A 26,201-nucleotide genomic window follows, 5' to 3' on the forward strand; every position below is an offset into this window, starting at 1 on the left:
GAGTTCTTCCTTTTTCTTGGCTTCCCTTTCCCTCTCTTTAGTTGAGGGAAGAGGTCCAGGTCGCCAACTCAGGTCTCTTAACTTGGCGTTTTCTTCCATATTGATGTACTTTTCAGCTCTCTCTTGTACATCACTTAGAGAAACGGGGTGTCTTTTAGATATGGACTGTGAGAAGGGACCTTCTCTGAGCCCATTGACTAGCCCCATTATGACTGCCTCTGTGGGCAAGTCTTGGATCTCCAAACATGCTTTGTTGAATCTTTCCATATAGGCTCGTAAAGATTCTCCGACCTCCTGTTTTACTCCCAGGAGGCTCGGTGCATGTTTCACCTTGTCTTTTTGAATTGAGAACCTCATCAAAAACTTCCTTGAGAGGTCTTCAAAGCTAGTGATCGATCTCGGGGGATGGCTATCGAACCACTTCATCGCTGCTTTCGATAAAGTGGTCGGGAAAGCTTTGCATCGCGTAGCGTCGGAAGCATCAGCTAGGTACATCCGACTTTTGAAGTTGCTTAGGTGATGCTTTGGATCCGTGGTTACGTCGTAGAGGTCCATATCCGAGCTTTTGAAGTTTCTCGGAACTTTTGCCCTCATTATGTCCTCGCTGAAAGAATCCTCTTCACCCAAGAGCGGCTCCTCTTGTTCGTCGCGGGAGTTGCGACTCTTGAGGGAAGATTCCAGCTTTAAGAGTTTCCTTTCTAACTCTTTTCGCCGTTCCATCTCCTCCTTTAGGTACCTTTCAGTTTCCTTTTGCCGCTCCCGCTCTTGTTCTAGCTGTTCCAGGCGGCTGTGGACTAACCCATGAGCTCAGTTACATGGGATGGTCCTTCTTTTTCTGATGCGCGCCCATCTGAGGAATTTACCTTCGGGTTTTTTACCCCGGAGGTGCCCTCTCTATGCTGATCGTTAACTTCCTGGTGTAGGGCTAGGTCCACATCGTTATTGCCCGTGTCCAGATTCTCTTGTTCAGAATCTGTTTCCACATGACCTTCTTCGTGGGATCTGTCCGCCATCAATTGATGATCTCTCGGGTCCCCGGCAACGGCGCCAATGTTACGGTGGGTAACCGGAGATTTGACTGAATGGATGGCGTTGGCTGGCCCAAATGTGTGAAGGAGGAGGTTGCCGAATGAGTGTGCAACTCGGGAGGCTCCGTCCGACTTGTTTGTGCGAGAAGAGGGGGTGGTACCTGCAAAGACACTCCGATGCCTAAGTTAGCAAGAGTGTGAGCAGGTCTAGGGAGTATTGGGTTTAGAGATACCTGAGGGATGTCAGTGTATTTATAGTGGTGAGCCAATAACCACCGTTGGAGTAGTGCCATATCTTTAGGATGTTAACCGTCCCATTATCTTAGGGAGGTTAAGATATGACTTTATGAAGCGGTTAGAGAGATTTTAGGGGCGGTTACTCATTTGAATGAGTGCTTATCTGCCAGCTAATCTCATGTCCGACTTCTTTAGAGCAAGTCGTAGTGGACACCGACTTCTTATGTGAAGGTCGGTGCTTATCTAGGCTTAATCTATCGGATTAGGCCTTTTAGTTGGACATGGGCCCTTATCATTGGGCCACGCCCCATATGGCTCACTTTCTTTAAGATGCCGATGGTACTTAGAAACTTTAAATCCTTCTTCTAACGCTAGAAGACCACTTGATGACCCTCTTTCAGTTCCAGAGATATAGAGTTCAGTAACTGTAGGGCTTCAAGACCCTGATCGGAGGGTAGTTTCAATTCATATGTTACCATTCATAGTGAAGTAGCCCTCTTTTTTATGTCTGAGTGCCTTATTCTATCTATCAAAGCTCTATTTAGTGTTACTACGGGGCCGTCCTTAGATCAGGATGAGCAACGGCTCCTGGTGCAACAACAAGCACCAGTTTAAGAAGAAGGTAAGCATCCCTCACTGCCGATCGCCTTCCCTTTAAGTGAGAAGGGGGCTAGTTATTGAGCTATTGAGTTTTCCTTAACAAAAGGAAGGTGCTAAAAAATCTAGAATTAGGATCTACTATGCACCACTCCAAATAGAACTACTCAAAGTCAAAGATTTTACCCACCCAATAGTGAAATCTCGCCACTCATTTGAAATTACCGGTTGAGCCCATGCCATCCCTGAGGGTTATGGTGGGGAGTGGTCACAGAAGGGCCGGTTCGCCAGTTCAGGCTCAACTCCTCGCTTTACGTTATAGGACCTACACTACAGGTCGGGCCGGGGCTCACCGTTCTATTAAATTGAAGGTTAACTTCCCCAAACCGGCCTTCAACCCAAACTTCATTCGAAATAGTTAAGGCATTTCGTCAGTCAGACTGACGTTTTCTCGGGCTAGGCTCTCTATTGATTGGGCTGCGATCAATAGAGAGTTAGTTTGCTGGCTTCCCCGTAATTAGTCTTTTCGCCCGGCCTGAAGATCATCTATGAGATGATCAAAGTTGTCCTTGTGTCTAGCTACTTTGTCTTTCTTAATTTGATTGGGGCGTCTTCTTGGTTATTTATAAATGAGACGAAGGACTAGACCAGACCACCAGGTCCAATTCAACACAAAAACGACTTCGTAGCTTGACTAGCATTTGAGTTTTAGGTACAGAAAAAGACAACCCTTGGTTATTATGAAATATTCAGTTTGATTTCCAAACCTCGTCAAAGTCTATGAACACCTATTATTTTTTTAGTGTCGTGATAAATAATATCAATTCTATTATTTGTCAATAAAAATAAATAAAATTAAATACAATCTAAAAATTAATAACTTTATAAATTACGTAAATTTAGAAAAAAATATTTGAAGAGAAAAAGATGAAATTACTTCTGTTGTGCAGAGACAATCTAAAATATAACAATGTAAATTGAGTAAAGAGAAAATTTATAAATGTGATAAATAAAAAAAATTTAAATTTAAAAATCAAAACGGTTAAGAAGTCACTTAATTAGGAATTAGTAATATAATTTCAAATTTCAAATTTTTAAATAGATTTTCCTAATTAGTTAGTGCAAATTTTAAAATTTTAAATAAAATTTTCTAATTAAAACGATCGTTGTTTATTAGGAATATAGGAATTTGTTAATTTAAAAATAATTTTTTTTAGTTTCTTCATAAATAGTATCAATCCTATTATTTATCAATAAAAATAAATAAAATTAAATACAATCTAAAAATTAATAACCTTATAAATTATATAAATTTAGAAAAATTATTTAATTTTTTAGAATATTAAATTAATTTAATTTTGCCGGAACAACATTAGAGATAGAATTAACTATAAAGGAATGTTAAATTAAAATTTTTTTAATAATATAAATAATCTTACATTTTAATAAAATTGATAATTCTATTTACTTTAATATAATCTTTTGTAATTAGCATATTTGCTTATAAATTATATAAATTTTTAAAAAATATTCTTAAACCCATTTGCTTACTTAAAAATTAAAAAAAGTATATTTTGAATTTAAATTTAAAATTTTAAACATAATACTTTAATTAAAAATTAGAATTAGATTTTTTTAAATAAATACACATTAAAAATTAATAACTAACTTAATTGTATCAACAATAAATCATATGAGAAATTTATAACTTTATGAGTTATGACATTAAAGACTAAATCAAAAATTAACAAAATATCAATGGTGTGAATCGAATTGAAAAATAAAACCATAAGTAATAACCAAATAACTTCAATTTATATTTAAAAAAAATTCTAAATTCCAAATATAAAAATAAAAAAAGAACAAAAAAAAAATAACAACTCAAGAAAAAAATAATATTTCTACCAAAACAAACATATGTTTGGTATTATTCTATTAGATAGATTCTAAAAAGAAATTCCAAAACATGTACATCCAAATTCTCAATTTTCATTTTCAATCTTGATCTTCTTGTAAGTTAAGGGTTCTCCTTCCACCTCTGAATCTTTCGACTCCAAAGATAGTCGCTTGGGTGGTGTAATAGTATTTTTCAACACTTTAGATTTACCATTGTTCACAACTTTATTGGAGAATTCAAACAACAAATTCTGTACAAAATACTATATTAAATTAAAGACATCCTTCTCACCTTTAATTTTATCTCAATAATATTTTTTGAATAAAATTAAACTCTAACTTTGAGAAAACAAACAAACAAAAAAATCATTTTTTGAACAAACACCTTAGCACCTTCTACTTCTTCCCCTTTAATGATTGAGAATGCTTTTGAAGTTGGAAGCAAACCACTAGTGTAGTCAACATCTTAAAATTACAATTAGTTATTAATTATTATTTATAAATTAGATACTACTAATGACTAAAGAGGCAAAAAATAATTTTTTTTAATGAAAAAGTACACTTATAACTGCATTCATAATTTGAATAGGGTGAGCCTTTTTGAATTTATTTATGAGATCTACATTATCAGTCATCTTCTTAACTTTATAAAAAAGTGAAAAATGTGGATTATCATATATGTAAAGAAAGTGATCGATGTACTTTGAATTGTGGTGTTATATGTGTCTCATAACTTATATTTTTATAGTTGACTCATGACTAAAATTTTTTAAATTTAGTTGACTTTAATTTAAATTTGAATTAAATTTGCAGATAAAGTATAATAATTTAAAATTTAAAAAATAACAACTTCAGTAAAATAATTTAAAATTTTAAAAATAACAACCTAAGTGAAACAACCTAAACAAATAATTTTGAATTTGAAAATAACAACTAAGCAAATAATCATTTATAATTTATAAATATAATTCTAAAAATTTCTAGTGACGACACCTAAGTAAATAAATTCTCAGACTCAACGTATGAGTGCCACGTCAGCATATGAACTTATCATTTGTATATTATAAAACTAAAAAATAAAGATAAAGATAAAAATAAAAATATATTATTTATATTTTAATAGAGTTAGACAAATTTAATAAATCAATTAGACTAAATTATGACTTGAACATAACCTATTAAAAAATTAAAGCTTTTAAATCAATCGAAATTTAGATCCATGACCAATCAAACTAGTTTAGACTAAACATAAGCATAAGCGATAAATCTCTCTGTCTAATTTATTCTCCTTCCTATTTATTTTATGAGAGATTAAACTAATTTAGACTGAACAAGCATAGATCATAGGCCCCTCCACCCAACCTATTCTCCCTCCTAGTAATGGTGGTGGAAGATGATGATGAATCTAATACCAGGATATGGATTTTTTTTTTTTACCAAATCCACTATATATATATATATATATATATATATATATATATATATATATATATATATATATATATATAATTTTTAAATATACCGATATATCAGCGTTTTAATAAATTTTAATTATATATTATATATTTTTTATAATTAATATTTAATATTAATAATTAAAAATTATTAAAATATCAATATATCGATATAGTTTAAAATTTTCGTATATATAGTGTCTATATTTCATCCCGTACACAAATCAAACACAACATATTTATTTGGTTAACATAAATCTACAATTTTAATCAATAAAAATTATAGAGCTAAAAAAATCCTGAATTCCGAGAAGAAGGAACTAGCACTCTAGCAGTGCTTTTCAGCCCATGGGCCTCGTGCCTTTACCCGGTAATATATTATAAATCAAGAGAGTTAGCGACCCAAAAAAAGAAAACACAGAAATACAGAATCAGCAGAGTTGGTTTTGCTTGTCATTTACGAAATACGAGCAAAGTAATTAACAAACCGAGGTGAAGTGAAAGTGAAATTGTGTAGACTAGAAGGACGAAACCTTTTTCTTTCATTCATTCATTCTTCTTCTTCGAATTTGAGTGTGGGATGCTTTGGAAGATTCAATGAATGGAATGAAATCAGCGTGGATGAGGCCAATTCAGCTTCCTGAGCCGCCAAGCCCCACCGCCCCCAGGTCTACTCCCGACGTCTTTGATTCCGCCATCATCGTCCGCCGCGCCGTCGTCATCGGCAACGGTTTCCCTTCCTCTGAGAATCAGTCCCTCGGATTGGTTCGAGCCCTTGGTCTCTCTGATAACCACCTCTTCTATGTACTCCCTCCCAAACTCCCTCTCTCTCTCTCTCTGCAACTAACTCTTTCTAAATTCTTCTAACTGATTTCGTTGTGATTTTGACTCGTGCAGCGTGTGACGAGGCCCAAGGGTGGAATCAACGAGTTGCTCCAATGGCTTCCGGTGTCTCTCCACAAGAAGATCGATTATATCATAAGGATATTCCGTGCTTGCTCCCAACTTGTCTTCAAATCTCATATACAACACGCCAAGCTTGGTCGAAACGGTTTCAGTGACTCTGCTGCTGAAGGATTGTTGGCGGTTCTAGAGGCTGATGTCAAGCACATAGTCAATTTGGCTCGTGATTCTTTTGAAAAGTATTGAATTCTTGTTCCCTCTTTATAACTGAATCGTTCTTATCCTTGTTTCCAATCATTATACAGTTATCTGTCTTATTGTATGCTATGAATTACAAGTTAGAATGGTTCTAACTTCCTCAAATAGTAACTTATTGGAAGTTATGAGGAAAAAGCTTTATAACCATCAAAGAACATCTATGTAGTTGACATTTAGAACAAGGGGCGTTTTTGAATCATGAAAATTGGACACCAATCCCTTAGTTAACTCAGCTTTTCACTCTCGTAGTCTCAATCATATTCGGTATAACAGAGACTATGGAGTTGTAGAGGATTATCTTTGCTGATGTTTCTCAAATTTGATGCCAAGTCTTGGAATATAAGTAGGCTAAGATGAATATGTTCTCCTAGGTTTCAGAAAAGGGTTTTTTTTATAGGCTTCTGTATGGTAGTTTCACCATTATGTCTAGGCTTTCTTAACCCCAAGGGAATCCACCAGAGGATGAGGAAATATATGCACACATATGATAAACTATGAGGTTGTGGAAATTGAGCTCCCTAATTTTCTCGTCTATGGTTTCAACTGATTACTTTTCATCTAAAGCAAAACCCCGTAGGTGTCCTTTTAGTGTATGTTAAGTGGTTTATGGGACATACATGTCTTGCATGCTTAAAATATTTGGCAGTTTGTGTCATAGAAAGAACAATATAAATGATGCTTTTTTTTCATCTAGGGAGGGACCGTTGTTGGTGGTTGCATCTGGAAGGGACACCATTTCTACTGCAAGTTCGATAAAACGTTTGGCATCTGAGAGTGTTTTTGTCGTTCAGGTCCGCAAATCTCCTGCATAACTTTTTTTTTTTTAAATTGTATTTTGCTGAGATATCCTTTTAGTTGGTATGATAAATTCATGTGCATTATATTCTAGATGTTGTTTTGATGCACCATAATACATAGATAAGCACTATGATTCAAGTCATATGATGTCAAGCACTTGTCAATTTGCCTTGTGATACTTTTGTTTGCCCTGTTTTTATTTTTCTTTGATGGTATAGCTTCTAATTTACTTGTTTTTTTTAAATAGAATCTGTAAGATGATATAGTAATAAAATAAGTTCAATGCATTAATGTGATTGTACTTTCACTCTTTAAGGTTGTTTAGTTCTACTATTCCCTGGGATGTTCTTGACAGGAATCTGCAGGACGCTTAGCTTTCCTTTGGGAATGGATCATCTCAATTGTGAAAGTTGAGTGTTGGACCTCACCATTGATTAACTAGGTTGACGAAAATATAACACCCACTAATAAGTACAATCAATGGTGAAATCCAACATTTGACTCTCTCAAGGTGAGAAAATATATGAGAACCTTGCTTTGTCTCGACTTGCTAATGTTTGTATGGCAGAAATTTGTGGGCAAATACTGCAAGGGTTAATATCAGACCATCAGTTGTGTATACTTAATTTTTCCAAAACTAACAATAATAAAGATGTGCTTGCTCCTTACAAATGCTGGATTGTGTATTACCTTGTCTCTGTTTGCATGTAGCAATGCTTTCTTCTGCTCTATTTTTGCTTGATATTTATCGTTAATAATAAAGATTGGCTTGATATTTAGTCTGAATTTATTTCTGCTTTGGTAGATACAACATCCAAGGGTGCATTTGCACAGATTTGACATGGTGATTACACCTCGTCATGATTATTATCCATTGACTCCACAAGCACAGAAACAAGTTCCTAGGGTTCTTCGAAGGTGGATAACTCCACGCGAGCCTGCAGATAGTCATGTGGTATGTATAATGTTCCACGTGCCATGTACTGAAGTTGAGAAATTGTGATTTCATCTATGGTATTAGCTACTGTCTTTTTCCGAGGATTGATATGTGGTAATTAAAACTCAGGTTCTTACCATGGGAGCCTTGCATCAAATAGATTTTGCTTCACTCCGTAATGCTGCCATTACATGGCATGATGTGTTTGCCAGTGTTCCTAAGCCCTTGCTTGTAGTCAACATTGGAGGACCAACAAGTAATTTCTACTATGCCTGTCTTTCAGGATTTGTGTTTAAAACTGCAATGGTCAAAAGAATGTAGTAATTTGCTTAATTTCCATTATGGATACAGGAAACTGTCGATATGGTGTTGATCTTGCAAAGCAGTTAGCAGCCTCTTTGCTTAATGTCCTTGCTAGTTGCGGGAGTGTGAGAATATCCTTTTCAGAGAGAACACCACAAAAGGTTAGTCATTCCATGGTTGATGGTTCATACAATATCCATTTTATTTTATTTTATTTTGTTTGTTATCTCTGACTCACTCTTCTCTTTCTTTTGCCTTTGAAACAGGTGTCATATACTATATTGAAGGAACTTGGGGGTAATCCCAAAGTCTATATTTGGGATGGACAAGGTAAAGATTTATTGTGGTTTAGATTTGGTTGTTAAGAGATTTGTTTTGATAGTAAGCTCTGACAGTTGAGCACAATTTTCAGAACCAAACCCACATTTGGGGCATCTAGCTTGGGCAGATGCGTTTGTTGTCACAGCAGATTCCGTGAGCATGATAAGTGAAGCTTGCAGCACTGGGTAAGCTTGTTAGAAGTATTTTTACAGTTCAATTAATTTGGCTTACCTAACCACTAAATGACTTTACTGAAAACTCAATTTTATTGTTCAATTTAATTTCTGGCATACCTTCTCTCACAAGAAAACAATTTCATTCCTCCCACAGGAAGCCTGTTTATGTTATCGGAGCTGAGAGGTGCAAATGGAAGTTCACAGAATTCCACAAATTATTGAGAGAAAAAGGGGTTGTCAGGCCTTTTACGGGTTCAGAAGATGTACGTTATTCTTTTACTTATCTATCAAATTCAAGGGTTGAAAATTATGCAGAAGGGTTATATATATATATATATATATATAACCAATGAAACAGTAGCAATGGAATGCCAACAATGCATATATATATATATATATATATATATATATATATATATATATATATATATATATATTGCATTGTTGGCATTCCATTGCTACTGTTTCATTGGTTATGTTTCCTGAAATTTTCAGATATCAGAAAGTTGGAGCTATCCGCCCCTGAATGACACTGCTGATGCAGCTAAAAAGGTCCGTGAATCGCTTGCTGCACGAGGGTGGAAACTGAAGACATAGAGTACATTTCTTAGTGGACATGATACTAAATTTTGTTTCTATTTTTTTAAGGGTAGGAATCCTTTGTCGTTCGTAAGGAAATTCTTGAACATATGTCTTTTATGGCACAAATAGGAAACGTTGATGGAATGTTTATACTGTATTCTTTTGAGTTTCGACCATGTCAATTTTTGAGGATATAATGTAAAGTACGGATTGCTGTATGATTGCAGCTTGTAAAATGAGAAGAGGATGTTGGCATACGTGTATGCCAAAATGGCATTTTATTCAGTTAAGGTGAATAATAAAGAACAACTCTGATTATTTAAACTCTATAGTATCCTCCGGTTCCCTATTTCACCTATTTGCTATCAGGTCTTTCTTCATCTTGTGATTATGTTGTTCTAAGCTATGCTAAAAGCTTCGGTCACAGGAGAAAGATTACTAAGGAACGATACCAGGTAGGTCTGCTAACTACATATAAAGAAAACACCGACTTCGTGGCAAATTTGCAATTGTGATATAAACATATGCATGAACTCTCCCAATTAACGAGTTACAAATCCCTTCGTATGGTACTTGAGGTACTATCTATTATTTCTAATATTCTTTTATTGAATTCTGCACGTATTGGTTTGTTAAATCATTTGTAAATTTAGTAGGTGAAGTTGTCACACGAGTTTAGCACCAAGAACCTGACGAAATCATAGGAAAATGCTTTTGGTACGGGTTGGAGCAAGTGAGTTCTTAACAACTCCTTAGTCAGAAACATGATCAGAACAAAAATCTAAACCCCAACTCCACGAAAATGTAAAAATCTACACAAACTAACTCTGTTAATTGAATGGTACAACCTTCTTTCACATCTATATATAACAGCTTCAAGATCACATACCAAGAAAAAGAAAACCATTCTTCCATACCCTTCAAAAGAGCACTGAAATATCATGATGGAGCCCAGCAAAGAGGTTGATGCACCGGCAGCTACCTCGCCGCAGCCACAATCCAAGAGGACAAGGTCCAACAATGGCAAAGGTAAATCCATTGCTGAGGATGCTCAACCTTTGGCACCCGTAGTTTCAACAAAGACCACCCGACTCCAAAGAGGTGGATGGAAAAAGGGTGTTGCAATCCTAGACTTCATCCTGAGGCTTGGCGCTATTGGGGCCGCTTTTGGCGCTGCTATCCTTATGGGGAACAATGAACAGGTTCTTCCATTCTTCACTCAGTTCTTTCAGTTCCATGCTCAATGGGATGATTTTCCTATGTTCCGGTAAGTTTATTCATATATGTCACTATATATATATATGAACCCATTTTCTGTCTGATTAGTCATATTATGTTAAGATAGAATTCTTCAAAAATTCAATATCATTTATTAACTTCGGTCTTTACAAGCAGGTTTTTTGTGGTAGCAAATGCAGCAGTGGCTGGATTTCTCATTCTCTCCCTGCCATTCTCGATTGTCTGCATTGTTAGGCCTCTTGCAGCAGGGCCAAGGCTTCTCCTATTGATCATCGATACAGTAAGCTTCGGCTCAATATGCGAATTAAATATATAACCATTTATGTGTCTCTTCTTATTACTTTAAGCTTTTAAGAACAACAATGCGAAAAGACAATGCGTCCATTCGATCATGATATCAACATAATGAATTTGTTCATGTAATGCACTTAACTAGAAAGAGAAATGATCAAAATTGCAGGTTATGATGGCCTTTGTGATAGCAGCTGCTTCAGCTGCTGCTGCTGTTGTATACTTAGCTCACAACGGCAGCCAAGACGCCAACTGGATGGCTGTTTGTCAGCAATTCACGGACTTTTGCCAGGTTACCAGCGAGGCGGTGGTTGTTTCTTTTGTCGCGGCGGTTTTCTTGTCTTTCTTGATTTTTGTGTCCTCTTTGGCTCTCAAAAGAGGTGGTTGAAACTTGAAAAAGAGATGGAGATGGTTGTGATTGTTACATGTTACTCCTAACTATTGTTAACTTCTCTGTCTTGTGTGTAAAATCATGTTCAAACTTCTTGTGATTTCCAGTGACTCCTGAGCAATGCTAGGGACCAGCAACTTTAGTATTTTGTAATTATCAATTGGTCATCAATAGTATTTTTAATGGTGTGAGATTACATTCAATGATAAAAAATTATTCACTTTTTTTTAATGGTTAAGTGCTTATCAGAAAACATAAAAGTTGCTGCCTTTAGACTTTTCCTTATGAATATATGATAGTATGAACTGAACTCAAACAAAAGTATCTTATCTAAGCTTCACGCCTGCATGAATGATTATTATTATATAGAGCGCTGAAAATAACCATTCCACTTTGTTGAACTGTTAGACTTCTATCTAAGTTCTTTCTTTCAGCATATTAGTCAGTGCAAAAATCAAATACAAAATTATATTCGAATATATTAATTTTATATAATTTCTGATAAACTTGCGCCTAGATTGTAGCAGTAACAAGCCTAGGTTATCATCTAGTATACCTATAACCTATGCATGTTATTTTATACTTGGATCATGATGCAAATGAAGTAGTGGCCATTTGTTATAATTTTCGTTAATGCTACAGTTTATAAAGGTTATCAACACATGCAATTGGGTTATTTAGTAATTAAATATGTGTGCTCTATGCTTTTAGGCACAACCCACTTGGTTGATTGCCAATTGATCAATTTTACATTTAACAAAAGAATAAGAGAAATTATTATTGGCTCATTGCTAAGCAAAAATATGATTTAATTATTATTATTAGTTTAATTTTAACATACTAACAATATAAAATAAATTTTTAGGTTATTCAATTATTAAATTTAATTATATATTTAGATGACCTTTAAAATAATAAATTTAAAAATTAATTATTTTTAGTGATGTGGTAATCTAATATTAAATGTTTGTATAAAATAATTTTATACTATTGGCACATAAAAATTAAATTTTATTATTATTGTTATTATTATTATTAAAAATTTAATTTTGATATACTAAAATAATTTTATATATATGTTTAATTATATAATAATATATTAATAAAAAATAATTTTTTTATATATTAACTACATAAATAATCATAAAAATATTGTAATTATACTAGTATATAAATTTTTTTTATATTAAAACTAAATTCTATTATTAAACCAAGTTCGAATAAAAGAAGTGGCCACTTATTGTCGCATTTTGTTAAAAGTGGAAACTCAAGTGCAGTCGATTTCACGTGAAGTTGATAATTAAATGTTGTTAATGATTTGATTGATTTGACTAAATTTTTATCTAACGACTCTTAGCAATCAATTTTACGTGAAGTCGACTGTATATGAGATTTCACCTTTGTTAAATAACGTAGTGTATATTTCATAAAAAGGTGGCGGCGATACCACCACGTAGCAGCTGTACATGGTGGTGACTGGTGAGAAAGCTAGTAATTTATTATTAACAGCCACATCTACCATGCCCAATCCAAATACAAAGTGAACTTTGCCATGTCACTCTTTGTTACCATGCTAAGTTTGCTATACTTGCTAACGACTCACACTCACTAAGGTGGCACGTGCCATCAACAACAGATTAATTTAATATATATTTTGTGTTGCTTTTATTCTCTATTTTAACATAATAATTTCCATAAAGTCATAGTAAAAAAATACTATGAAATATAGATGTCTAGCGAGTCCTGGAAATCCTTTCTCTTTTGTTTTATAAATTCTTTATTTGAAATTTATAATAATAGAAAAAATAATAAATGAGGTTAATTTCTTTAAAAAATAATCGGACTTATTTGATAAAAGTTTATCCAAAAGTTTCTCTTGTGTGATTTTTCTTTTCTTTTTTTTGTCTTTTCTTTTTTTTATATGTTCAATAAAATTATTAAGTACAAAAATTTTAATACAGAGCATAAAAATTATATGTGATCAACATATAAATTTTTATATATTAATTTAAAAATTTAAGGTTTAGTTACTCTGTTGTTTTCTATAATTTTTCAAAATTTTTAATTAGATTTTTATATTTTTTTTATTGAGTCCTTGCACTAAATTTTTTTTAATTGAGTTTTTGCATTTTTTTTCTTTTATTTAGGTTCTTATACCAATTTTTTTTAGTTGTGTCCCTATAAAATTAAGCCAATTATTAGTTTACTACTAAGAAGGACTTAATTGGAAAAAAAAAATTAGTGCAGGAACCTAATTAAAAAGAAAAAAATATAAAGACCTAATTGAAAATTTCACGAAACTATTGAGACTAAGAGAGTAATTAAACCAAAATTTAATTTTTATAAATTTTTGTGTGTATATATTTCTGCTAAGTTTTATTAATTTTTAAATTATTTTAAGAGGAGGTTTGAATTTTTTTTCATCACTCTAATTACTTAATATGAAGTATTGAGATTTAGTTTTTTTTTTTGTAGTATGTGAAAAAAAATTCTGTAATATCTCGATAAATTTTTGTATTTTTTAATAAAAAATTATGTACTACTTTTTCATCATCTATCTTTTTTTCTTTGTCTTTTTTTTTTAATTTTTTCTTTCTTGTTTTAACTTTTCATAATTTTTATTACTTTATCCATTCAAGAAGAATAAAAATAAGAAAAGCAACAAAAAATCAAACAAAAAAAATATAAAAATCTACAATAACACAAAAAAAAAGCAAAAAAAAAGGAAATAAAACATTTACAATAGTAGCAATACCAAAAAAAAAGAAAGAAATATACGAAGAAAAAAAATGCATAATTCATATGCACGATTGTGTAAGTGATTTTTGCTGATTTGAATCATTAATCTTTTACTAAAGCCTGATTAAATTACCAAAACAAAATCAATTATACACTTACGTATTATTGAGCTAAATACATGCATTTAAATTTTATTTTGGCAAGTTAATAAAGTGACTAAATTTTTTTTATTATATTAGATATATATTAAAATTAGTTATTAAAATTAATAATTAATATAAAATATATATTAAAAATAAATTAGATTATATATATTTATATAAAAATAGATAATAATTCATTTTAATAATTAATTTTAGTATATAAATAATATTTTTTTAAAAAAATTTCACAACTATTCCATATCCAAGATTTACATCGAGTGAAAATTTGATTGTATTTAAAGGTTGAACGAATAATAACAAAATGAGAAGCAAAGATCAATTACTATTTAATTAAAGTCACCAAAAAAAAATTACTATTTAATTATGTATTATCACATTAATAAATAGTATTCTTTATAACTATATTTTGAACTATCATTAAAAAAATATAATTAAATAATTATATTAAAATTAAATAGTTCCATTAATATAAATTTGATCCAAAATGAGATTATAGAGTGCAGAAAATTGAGTGTTGTGTGTTCCACTAAGTGTGGAAATGCAACACGTGTCGTATTGAGAGGTTAATCCACCGTTAAAAGCAGAGAGCTTTCTATCTCCGTCTCCTTCTCTTCTCTTCTCTCACAAACAAAACATTCTATCCTTCCCTTCGCTTCTCAGTTTTCCACTTTTCCCCCCTTCTCTCTCTCTCTCTCTCTCTCTCTCTCTCACCCCTCACCTCATTTCCCTCCTTCCCTCTCTCTCTTTCTCTCACCATCGCCATCAATACACAACCAAAACCCTAATCTTTCAATTCCTTCTTCGCGATCATCGCTGCGCATTCCCTCCGGTGAACACTTTACCTCCCATTTCTTTCTCTCCGCTTCAAATTTCATTTCTCTTTCTAATGCTTCCAATTTCTGCGCTTTCTTTTTTTGTTCTTTCTCTTTCTTATGTCATCCGTCTTTATTATGCTCCTCAGAAGGACAACATGTGCATTTAATTTGATTAATTATCTCTCTTGTAACGGTGACTTTGTTTGCAGATTGCTGTCGCGAAGCTGTGAATACCTTGGGTAAAATTCGACTTCCTAAAAGAGGGGGTTTTGTTTTCTTCATACAATCTTAGGGTCTGATGACAATTCTTACGGAAATGCAGAGATCGTTTTCCGTGAAGGAACTGGCTTGCAAGAAGAAGAAATAACGGTCCTTGTTCGGCCAAGGTTAGAACACGCGACATACCGTTGGGAAAGAAGAAAGCGGTAGTGGCGGTGCAGTGCTGTTCTTGCAGAAAGAAAAGGTTGCATTTTGGCAAGTGTAGGTAGGGTTGATTAACGATGACTCGCATACTGATTCAGCGAGGGTCTTCTGGGGGTTCTTCAGGTAGTGGTTCTAACCAGAACCCGAATCAGAATCAGGGCCGTTCCGGGCCTCGGCCGGAGCCGGCTTTGCCTGTTCCTCCAGCTGGAAAGGATGAGGAATGTGGAGAGGAGGCGGCGGAGCAGGTTGTTGGTGATGATCTTTTGGAGCATGGTGGGACCAGTGATAGTGGCAAGGCAAACAGTGATGACAGTTTCTTGGAAGGTCCTAGGTTAGAGCAGAGTCACACCGTCTCAGGTGATGAAGTAGCTGATGATGATGCTGGTAAAGATGTTAAAGAAGAGGTTGCTGTGGTCCACCAAGAATTGATGAGAGGGTTGGGTGGAGAAAAACCTGCATCAGATGTTGAGGCCTGTATTGGGGATTCTACTAGCGGTAGCTCGCACCCACCACCGCCACCTGTTCCGCCTCCTAAGCCTTCTGCAAATAACTTAACAAGAAGGAATGTATCAGGGACTTCAAATGCTGTCCATTTAGGATCACCTAGAAAAGCAGCTGCGTGGCCTGTGGTTTCGGCTAGGACTTCACCTGCGGGCTCTCGACCATCATCTCCGAGGGCTCATAGTGAAAATGAAGGGTACAATAGTGCTGACGAGCAAAATCCATGCTTGGGGTCCTCTTATGATGATGTGGTAAGTTTATCTTACTAAGTGAATACTTATTATCTGTTCTTTTATCCTTTCCTTCATATTCACAGTGCTTTATCCTGAGTTGTTGTATGCGGATTAGTGGATAAAACAATACTAAAACAACAAAACCTTATCCCACTATAGGTTGGGTACATGATCACATGATAGTCTCATGTCTGCCCTGATTTCTCACAGGAATATCTTGACCTATGTCCTGATATTCGTGGGTTGATTCAAAGAATACTTTTTTTTTTCAAATGAGGTGATTATTTGTTCCATAACCACATTTTGTGAGGAGGATAATTATGAAGTGAAGTACACACATAAGTTAGTCTAAAAAGCCCAACAGGATTTAGAATTGTTCTTTTGTTGTTTCTTCCCAGATATGGCTCAAACTCACTGGCCTAATACAACCTATTCATCAAAGATCTTTAGCTATATTTCCTTTGAAGGTTATCTTGGGTGTGGTTGTATCATCAAATCTTGATCCCTTGCTTTAAAATTTTGTAATGCATTATATTGAATTGCATATTTATATGTTATGGAACAAAGTTTCTATTTGAAGGCTATTACTTCACCTTATTAATGCAACTTTGTTTCTTAATGGCCATCATTGAGAAAATCATTTTACATCAAATGACATCAACATCCATTTCAGGAGAAAGAGCGACAGTTTGAAATTGATATTAGAAGGGTGAAAGGTTATGAAGTAAAAAGAATGTTAGAGGATGGAAACTGCCTTTTCCGTGCCATTGCAGACCAGGTGTATGGGGACTCTGAATTATATGATGATGTCAGACAGCTGTGCATAAATTACATGGTATGATAACACTACACTATGTATATATGTCTTTTCATCCTTACTATTAATCTGCACCCTAGTTCCTATCACCATATTTTGGATCTTTATCACTTTATTGCTTAAATACTTTGATGGTGTAAGATAAGTAGTACTGGTTTTATGTCTTCAGGAAAAGGAGAGAGACCACTTTTCTCAATTTATAACAGAAGGCTTCACGTCATATTGTAAAAGGAAGAGAAGAGATAAGGTAGAGATCACAGTTTAGTTTGGGCAGCTTTTCTTCTGTACTGTACTGTTATTTTATTTTTTGTTTTGTTTTTGAGCTGATCAGCTAAACCAACTCCACAGTTTTTGTGGATTTTAAGTTCTTGCATTTGGATATTAAGTGCATTTTTAGTTTGTTGATGTTTTTTTTGTAGTTTTAATTCAATTCAAAACAGTTTACATTTCTATAAATTGTATTCCATTCACTCACTTGCCATTTCCCTTTTCTGAGAGCAATTATCTTAGTTCTAACCTAGAAGTGGTTGGTTATTCTTATTCGTAAAGTTGTATATGTTAAATAGAGTAAAATATTGGCTTTTAGTCTCTGATGGCTGTGCTCATGCTGATTGCTGACTTTTGAAATATGTGGAAATAACCAATTTCATGCGATAGACTGCTGAATGATATGATTTTTTAAATCATAATACATCTTGTGCAACTTAAGATTAATGAATTGAAATATGGCAAGATAAAATCCAAATTATTATGTGTGCAACCCATCAATCTTTCCGATTCCTCTTAAATTTCAATTACCATGTCAGGTTATATTCCGTTTCAATGCTACATGCAGTTTTACTTGGTTTTTATGTGTAGATAGGTACTTTAAATTTTTTATTTAACCCTATATTTGTTGGCAGGTCTATGGTAACAATGTTGAGATCCAAGCCATCTGTGAAATGTATAATCGCCCAATTCATATATACTCCTATTCTACAGGTATTGCTTCTGTCTATACTTCTCTTGTGGTTGTGGTTTGTAAATTATTTGCTAGTAGTAATGTTAGCTGTTGATGCAGAACCGATCAACATATTTCAAAGAAGCTATAACACTGACACACCACCAATACGGCTTAGTTATCACCACGGACATCATTATAACTCCCTGGTTGACCCACGACGCCCAACAGTTGGCATTGGACTTGGGTTCAGCTCTCTTCGTGGGGTAAGTAATTAATGGCACACTCCTTATATATATATATATATGGGTAGATTGAATTTTACATCAATTAAATATTTATAAAACATCGCTTTTAAGCAAGGATCTTATGAGGCCTATGGAAATGACCCTGCAACTTGTAAATTGACTCACCAATCATTGTTATATCTCTCACTATATTGGTTGGCTAATTGTACCCTTTTCTTTTGGTGCAATGCAGACAAATGTTGACAAAGATCAAGTCAAGGCTGCTATCATAGCTCAACAAAACAATCAGATTGATAATGCAAGTATTTCAAATTGCAAAAGTGTCAACATGGTTTCTATATTTCAGTTGATGTTGACGACACCCTGTTTTCCAACTTTTTTTTACAGGCACTTTTAGCTGAGGGACGGTTCTACTCTGATCTTGAGCTCACAGAGAAGGAAATTGAACGTTCTGTGATGGAAGCATCTCGTGCTGAGTATCTTGCTGAGGGTATTAAGCAACAACTTGGGCACAGAGAGTCATCTACATCAAATGCCGAGCCATCTTCTTCTGGAGCTAGTGAGTGTCTACTCTGTACTCTCCTACTAGTTGGTCTATTTGCTTCCAAGATAGTATTATTTTAGTTTCTGTAGGTTGGTGCAGTGTTTAAGGCCTTCATAAACTATGAAATCAAATAAAACTTTGAGCAATTAGAAATTTTTCCCTTTATCTGTTATGCAAGTTTTTGTTTTGCAAATGATGATGTATAGATATTATGATTTGTACCCTTGTGATTGAAAGTTGGAATGCATAAGCTAAGTGTGCTTAATGTGTACGTGAGTAGCAGGGTCATCGAAGATGGAACAGGGAAAAGAGCAGGACACAAATCAAAGCAGCAGCATACAACTTCTAATGTGTATGGGATTCACTTACCTTCAAGCTATTGAGGCATACAGCATATTTGGGGATGATGTCGATTCTATGGTCTGTTACCTTCTTGAAACTGGTACTAGTAGCAGACGCAAAGGAAAGGCCGCTGAATAAATAAGAAAAAAACTGAGCTTTCGATTACATCCAAATTAGATATATGAATGAATAAATAAATATCATGTATTAGAATTAGATGCCTTTGCTCTTGTCCACGTGTAGCAGTACTGGTAGTAGGAAAAACTTGAGGAAATAATATACTTCCACTTTTAATAGTTACATAAAAAGATTAACTGCTTCCTTTTACTTGTTCCTGTGTGCTGTGTGATGCGAAAAAAATATACATAGGAATTGAAACAATGAACATAAATGACTGCTTCTACCAGATAGTGGTTTATACTTATATCAATGGTCAACTAATATTGCATGTGCTAGAAGTAGTTGATCGCAGGAATTTAAGAAATCTAGGAACTGAACCTGAATCTAGCATAGCAGCGAGTAACTATCTAATGAACCAATTGTAGATAGATAGTGTTAAGTACTATAATGTATCTGCTAAGAGAGCCATTGAACTTAAGCCATTATTAATATAATGACGTGTCCACGTGTGTACCGCTTTCTCTTCAGATTTCAGCCTTTGATCCCTTTGATGTTTCGGTAATATAACCTGAATTTATTTTTAAATCTTCTCATTATTATCACATAAAATGTATCAAATATTTTTAGAAGGCCAGTTATAGCATACGATAAAAGTTAGCCATCAATTAATTATTATGCCGTATATAGAAATACATATTTAATATTTTATAAAAAAAAATTATTTTATATATTATAATAAATTTGATTATTTTATTAATTAATTATTTAGTAGAAAATATCTGAATTGATATATATAAATAAATAAAAATATATAGTGGTAGATTTTATGCTAACTTTTAATGTAAGCATATTTTTTTTTTATATTTAAGATGTTAAATATATATATTTTTTGTATTTATTGAATTCTTTTTTTAAATAAACTTGGAAAATATCACTTTGGTTAATATTAAGATTTCATGGTTTTAATTAACAACAGAGTTGGCCTAAGGCCAAGTGTCAATGAGCTATAATTCAAATGATATAGTCTTCTTATACTCATTTAGAGATTGAGGGTTTGAGTCTTTCTATTTTTAATAAAAAACAAAAAAAAAAGAGTTGGTCTAAGTGGCTAGTGTTTGATTTTTAAATCTTCGGATTAGGACGGATTAATACATATTAGTGATTTTCTTGAGATAAAGTTTTATTATTTACCTTTTCTATTTAAACATATATGATTAAAAATAACATTTAATATAACGAAATTAAACAAGGATAACAATCTAGACTAAATATAATTTACCATTTTGTTCACAACTTTTAATTATATTTTAATGGTTATTAAAATATGTTAGTTTTTGAAAAAAATTATTTTGTAAACTATGCATTGTAAATTAAAAATCTTATAGAAAAGCAATTATAATAAGTTACATAGAGTTAAAAGTATAAGGGAAAAAAATGGTTTAATTATTCAATTGGTCTTTATAATTTTATTAAATTCGTAATTAGATCGCTGTGCTTTTTTCTTTTAATTGACATACTGTTTTTAATTTTATAATTAGAACTTTGTTATTGTAAAAAATATTGAAGTTAATAGAATATTTTTATCCAAATTAAAAGCATCTACAATTAAAAACTTAATTGGATCTTTAACCACATATTTTTTAAAAATAATATTCGATTAGTTTTATTTTTTTAACACAGAAATGACTTAATTATAAAATCAAAAGTAGTGTAAAGATTGAATTAAAAAATATAAAAAATTAATTATAAATTTAATAAAATTATATAAACCAACCGAATAATTAAAAAAGAAAAACAAAAAGAGTGTGAAAGTTGTATTTTACTAAATTTGCTATATGAATATAGAGCGAAGTAAAAATTTTAGTACATATAAAGTAAAGTATAATAATCTTAAGAAACTACATGTACATGTATATGAATTAAATAAAGCTAGTACTTTATATAGTAGTGTCTAGTGGGTAAAGTAGTAAAATAGTTAAGAGGTTGTTTTGGTAATTGCGGGAAAATAGGGGGTTTTAATTTCGCTTGGGGAAGAAGGTGAGAGTGATAGACGACTCCAAAACAAGGAGCTGAGTTGGTTCACCTCTCTTTCTTCTCTGATTCTCCATTCCATTCCATTCCCCCTTTTCCATTCTCACTCTCAGGCACACAACACATCCAAACCCCAAACCCAACCCGCAAAATTCTAGGGTTTGTGTTTGCGGTTCCAAAATGTCTCAGAACGGGAAGCTCATGCCCAATCTCGACCAGCACAGCACCAAGCTCCTCAACCTCACTGTTCTTCAGCGCATCGACCCCTTCGTCGAGGAAATCCTCATCACCGCTGCACACGTCACCTTCTACGAGTTCAACATCGACCTCTCCCAATGGGTTCGTTCCGTTATAATCTCCTTCCTTTCATCGATTCCATTCTCTATCTCTCTCTCTAACGCTTTTTCTCTCTTCTTTCTGCGATTACCTTTTGCAGAGCCGCAAGGACGTCGAGGGATCCCTCTTCGTTGTCAAAAGGTCTACTTTTTGTTCCTTTTCCTTCATCCTATCGCAACAATTCATGAATTCCACGATCCGATTGCTTTTTGTTTGATTTTTTCAGGAACACGCAACCGCGATTTCAGTTTATTGTGATGAACCGTCGCAATACTGGTTAGTTAGTCCTTCTGCTTTTGTTTTTTTGTCGTCAACAAACTTTTTTTTATTATTTTATAGAAAGAATTTCGCCTTTCTTTTCCCTTTTTGAGGCAATCGGGCATGGTTTGGTGCGATGGTTGTTGGAAATTTAGTATTGCGAGTATCATTTCTCATTTTCTCATTTTGGGTTCTTGTCGGTAACGTAATTAAGGTTTTTTTTTTTTTTTCATATGCTTCCTGGTCCAAGGTAGAGCACGATTTTAGTTATTAGTTGTGATCTTGCCCCCTAATATTGTAGGATTTGGGCTTAGGTATTGGCTATTGGAATTCCACCACAGTTGTTATGTTGCAGTCAATATTGTGAGTACGGTGAAATTAGTAATTATGCAAGCTGTAAATATAAGCCTTGTAGACATTATTTTGTGGGTGAGGTATATACTTTGCTGCTACTGTACATGGTGGTTGAGAACTTCCAAATATCCCTATATTTAACCCTGGTCTGTCTGCATAAGCAGAAAATTTGGTGGAAAATCTTTTGGGGGATTTCGAGTATGAAGTTCAGGTTCCTTATCTATTGTATAGAAATGCTGCTCAAGAAGTGAATGGCATCTGGTTCTATAATGCTCGTGAATGTGAAGAGGTTGCAAATCTTTTTAACAGGTAATGAAACATGGAAATGCCGAGTTACACATAGATAGTTTGCAATTTTTTAATTATTATAATTGATATTGTGACTTATGCCTTAGTCTAACAGCAAAATTTTTCTCCAATTTCTATTATTTTCATGCAATTGTGTTATTCACCTAAAATTGGCTGGTTTTCAGGATCCTTAATGCATATGCTAAGGTGCCTCCAAAGTCAAAGGTGTCTTCTACAAAGAGGTAATAATACTACTATGTTTCTATCTGGCGCCACTACCTTATCCTGTTCCCATGGATTGTGGGGCTCGTTTTATCTATTATGTCTTTTTTCTTCTGGTTCATATGGTGTTCTACTCTTCTATTACATCATATGAAGGAAAGAGTGAGAAAGTTGACAGAAAAGATAAAAGTGAGCTGATTCTGAAGGTTGAGACTTGTCCATATTGAGTTGAATAAGTTTCACATCAGGCCCATGTATTAATAGTAGCACTTAGAAGTGCAACTTCTTACAACTTTGTATAAATTACCAACTGAGAAGCTGCTGACAGCTGTCTCTAACTAACTACAAATAACAGACCAGGTTAACTTACTCTGACAGTTAACTTCTAAAACAAAACACATAAACTAAGATGGAGAGACCCCTATGTACTGTTGGTTTACATTTTTTATTTTATCTTGGGTGAGCTTAACTTGCATGCAAGGTCTAATGACTAGCAACTTATGCCTAGGCCATGTTATGACATGGTTATCTTAATTTTTTTGGTTGGAGAGGTGATAAGATCATTTGTCTGTTTGACTCCATTCTTTAATCAATTGTTTTCAACATGTATAAATTGCTTATGTTTTATGTTCTATACTCCCACCACCTATGCATGTTTCAAGGAAGATCTTTGATATGAAAATATTGGGTAGCCTTATTACATTATCAGTTTTCTTGCTTCTTAATATTTATATCATTTAGGCTTGGAGGATTATAGCTTAAAAAGCTTACATTAATCATTATGGTGGATCTTGGCACATTGTGTTTTTGGAATTCTAGTATTGATGTTTTTCTTACATTTATTGCAGTGAGTTTGAGGAACTTGAAGCAGTACCAACGTTGGCAGTTATGGATGGTCCTCTTGAACCGTCAGCATTAAATGTTTCCAATGTAGCTGATGCTGTCGATGATCCATCATTTGTAAATTTCTTCAGTGTATGTGCCATAGTGGAGGGTTTAATTTCCATTTTCTACGTCTAAAAATTTGTCAACAGGGTCTTCTATTGATTTCAAATTTATTGACAAACATAATGATATGATGAGATGACACTGGGCCAGGGAGATGAATAATTGTTTCTGGGATTCTATGTTTCTGTGGTGCTTGACAAAATTTTTTCTTGCCTATTTTTGTATTTCATTATAATTGATTCAATTTATGATTGATATATCTTGGAGTCTTAACCTTATTTGATTGTCCCATTTTTTTGGCACATTATTTGCCTTTGCTGATTGCTGGACTTGTTTGGACAAACTTAATAATAGACCATAGGATCTACTGATGTCTATGGCATTATTGTAGTTCTTCATGCTCAATTGGCATTTAGAATTGCAACTCTCAGAAAGAGACTATGCCATGGCTTCCTCATTTGAATATTGGTCATAGATGGGGATCATCTATGGAAGCAGGGAAGTGCAAAGTGTTGAGGAAATAATGGTGTGTTTTCACGTATCTATGATTAATTATCTAGTCTCTTGAATATTATAGTAGTCCAAAATGTTTTTCACCAATAATCGTTTTCAACTTTGTACTTGACGTATCCAAGGTCACTCATCATCTGTTTTTCTATTAACTTCTACAGTGAGCTATATTTTACCTGAGTTTAACATCTTCTGTTGTGGACCCGTATAATCCTGCACATGATCGTTTATCTGTAATATTCAGCACAATGATATTGCAAACATAGTTTTTCATGGTATGTTAAATCTTTGTAACTCAAGTCTGACAGGGTTAATATTTCCTGATACTTTTATTATTGCAGCAAGCTATGGCCATTGGGAATACTGCAAATGCTCCAATTACTGGACAACTTTATCAGTCTTCTGCTACAATCTCTTCATCTTCCGTGCCAAGTCATGCTGCTGCTCCCACTGTGCCATCCTTGCAGGCACCCTCTATTTCAGCATCTACTCCTTTACTGCCCCAACACGATGCTCCTGAATCCAATAACAGCAACAAACGGGCTGCAAACCTGGTGAAGCCTTCTTCTTTTTTTGTTCCTCCGCCATCTTCAGCAATGGTGGTCCCGCCTGTGTCTTTATCCACACCTACCGCTCCTCCACTTCATCCTGCTGTTAGCGTACAGCGTCCATACGGTGCTCCACTGCTACAGCCATTTCCACCTCCAACTCCACCACCTTCACTTACCCCCACTTCAGCTTCTCTTCCAAACTTTGGTCCAGCGATCTCCAGAGAAAAGGTCCGCGAGGCGCTTCTTGTGCTTGTTCAGGTTAGTTTGCTTTTGGTACCAGTGTTCCAAGTTCCAACTATAATGATCATAAGCATGACTAATAGGAATCAAACAAGTTTGTATGAGCTTGTTGTATTCTTTTCTCTGCCATGAATGGGAATCATATATTATTTTCTAATGTCTTTTATACATATATATATATACATTTTTTTGTTTATGCAGGACAATCAATTCATTGATATGGTATATAAAGCGCTGTTGAACGCTCATCAATCATGATTTCATGAGGTGTCTATTTACCAAATTGCTGAAGGAAGTGTTTTTTCTTTTCCGGCTGAATTACTCTTAGTATACTAGTTAGGCCAGGCTTTAATCGCTTCTTGAACTGTGATATGTTTCAGGCATTATGTATGTAAAAATGGGGTGTGTTGTGATTGACCATTTGGATCTAGCTAAGTTTCCTGAAAATGTCATTTATTTTTTCTTCCAAAAACTGATTGATTGCAAATAATCTGCCATAGCTACTGTAATTGTGATATATATATGACATGGCAGGAAATGGTGAGAGACCGCGATGAATGGTTACAGAAATACGGAACTGATTTAACAAAATATGGTGATTGACTCATTGACTGCAGCAAATCTCCAAATTGTAGAGGGGGTGATGGTGTTGTTATTGAGCCTTGTTTTGTCTATTGTTTTTTTGTATGTTGAAGACTTGCTTAGCATCAGGGGTCGTTGTTTGAAAGAAAATGAACTGTGCAGCATAATGCAAGTAATATAGTAAGCATCACATTGTGTCTGATGGACTATACGGCACCTATATATTTTAATGTGATAAACCAGTTGTGGCACTATTTGATTATTGTACATTTTGTCATCCAGAAAGTAGAGATAAGCTGCTCCCACTATTTACTTCCATTGGTGGTATAGATTTTTTTGATGTTTTAAATATTGTTAAAAGAATAAGGATTAGGAGTCTTAATTCATCCACTTAATATTTTTTTAATATTTAAAAGAAAAAAAATTAAATGTTTTTTTTTTAACTTAAAAAGATAAGAAAATTAAAACTTGTTAGTGTTAATAGATAGCTAAATAGATGAGCTAGGACTTCAAATAATTTTTTTCGTTAAAAATTGTTTTATAACGTTTGTAAGACAAGAAATTGAGCTCGAGTAATTCACAAG

At 33.7% G+C, this 26,201-nt stretch overlaps 4 protein-coding genes across 8 annotated transcripts; all 4 read left to right on the forward strand.

The window, feature by feature from the left end:
• Positions 1 to 5,634: 5,634 nt before the first annotated feature.
• Positions 5,635 to 9,814, forward strand: LOC130944835 (mitochondrial fission protein ELM1). Its single transcript, XM_057873387.1, has 10 exons — positions 5,635 to 6,016; positions 6,110 to 6,354; positions 7,068 to 7,164; positions 7,977 to 8,126; positions 8,238 to 8,364; positions 8,460 to 8,572; positions 8,678 to 8,741; positions 8,824 to 8,917; positions 9,063 to 9,171; positions 9,404 to 9,814. The coding sequence occupies exons 1-10, from the start codon at positions 5,810 to 5,812 to the stop codon at positions 9,503 to 9,505; spliced, it is 1,308 nt and encodes a 435-aa protein (XP_057729370.1). The 5' UTR covers positions 5,635 to 5,809; the 3' UTR covers positions 9,506 to 9,814.
• Positions 9,815 to 9,887: 73 nt separating this feature from the next.
• On the forward strand, positions 9,888 to 11,586 carry LOC130944836 (casparian strip membrane protein 5-like). The gene is made up of 4 exons (XM_057873388.1): positions 9,888 to 10,068; positions 10,147 to 10,757; positions 10,886 to 11,009; positions 11,190 to 11,586. The coding sequence occupies exons 2-4, from the start codon at positions 10,432 to 10,434 to the stop codon at positions 11,406 to 11,408; spliced, it is 669 nt and encodes a 222-aa protein (XP_057729371.1). The 5' UTR covers positions 9,888 to 10,068; positions 10,147 to 10,431; the 3' UTR covers positions 11,409 to 11,586.
• A 3,348-nt stretch (positions 11,587 to 14,934) lies between these two features.
• On the forward strand, positions 14,935 to 19,504 carry LOC130946418 (OVARIAN TUMOR DOMAIN-containing deubiquitinating enzyme 6). Of its 3 annotated transcripts, XM_057875164.1 has the most exons (10): positions 14,935 to 15,143; positions 15,339 to 15,368; positions 15,452 to 16,304; positions 16,960 to 17,121; positions 17,273 to 17,350; positions 18,006 to 18,084; positions 18,164 to 18,309; positions 18,524 to 18,589; positions 18,679 to 18,850; positions 19,116 to 19,504. In XM_057875164.1, exons 3-10 carry the CDS (start codon positions 15,630 to 15,632, stop codon positions 19,313 to 19,315), a joined length of 1,578 nt encoding a protein of 525 aa, XP_057731147.1. In that variant the 5' UTR covers positions 14,935 to 15,143; positions 15,339 to 15,368; positions 15,452 to 15,629; the 3' UTR covers positions 19,316 to 19,504. The 3 variants fall into 3 exon arrangements, with proteins under 3 accessions (XP_057731147.1, XP_057731146.1, XP_057731148.1); XM_057875163.1 differs by having other exon boundaries at positions 15,339 to 16,304; XM_057875165.1 differs by having other exon boundaries at positions 15,339 to 16,304; positions 19,119 to 19,504.
• A 1,826-nt stretch (positions 19,505 to 21,330) lies between these two features.
• On the forward strand, positions 21,331 to 25,871 carry LOC130944762 (mRNA-decapping enzyme-like protein). Of its 3 annotated transcripts, none has more exons than XM_057873268.1 (9): positions 21,331 to 21,667; positions 21,765 to 21,805; positions 21,891 to 21,940; positions 22,441 to 22,585; positions 22,750 to 22,806; positions 23,635 to 23,761; positions 24,586 to 25,053; positions 25,237 to 25,302; positions 25,416 to 25,871. In XM_057873268.1, exons 1-8 carry the CDS (start codon positions 21,509 to 21,511, stop codon positions 25,291 to 25,293), a joined length of 1,104 nt encoding a protein of 367 aa, XP_057729251.1. In that variant the 5' UTR covers positions 21,331 to 21,508; the 3' UTR covers positions 25,294 to 25,302; positions 25,416 to 25,871. The 3 variants fall into 3 exon arrangements, with proteins under 3 accessions (XP_057729251.1, XP_057729252.1, XP_057729250.1); XM_057873269.1 differs by having other exon boundaries at positions 25,570 to 25,871; XM_057873267.1 differs by having other exon boundaries at positions 25,237 to 25,871.
• The last annotated feature ends 330 nt before the right edge of the window (positions 25,872 to 26,201 follow it).

Source organism: Arachis stenosperma, chromosome 8, assembly GCF_014773155.1.
Source record: "Arachis stenosperma cultivar V10309 chromosome 8, arast.V10309.gnm1.PFL2, whole genome shotgun sequence".
Lineage (NCBI taxonomy): Eukaryota > Viridiplantae > Streptophyta > Magnoliopsida > Fabales > Fabaceae > Arachis > Arachis stenosperma.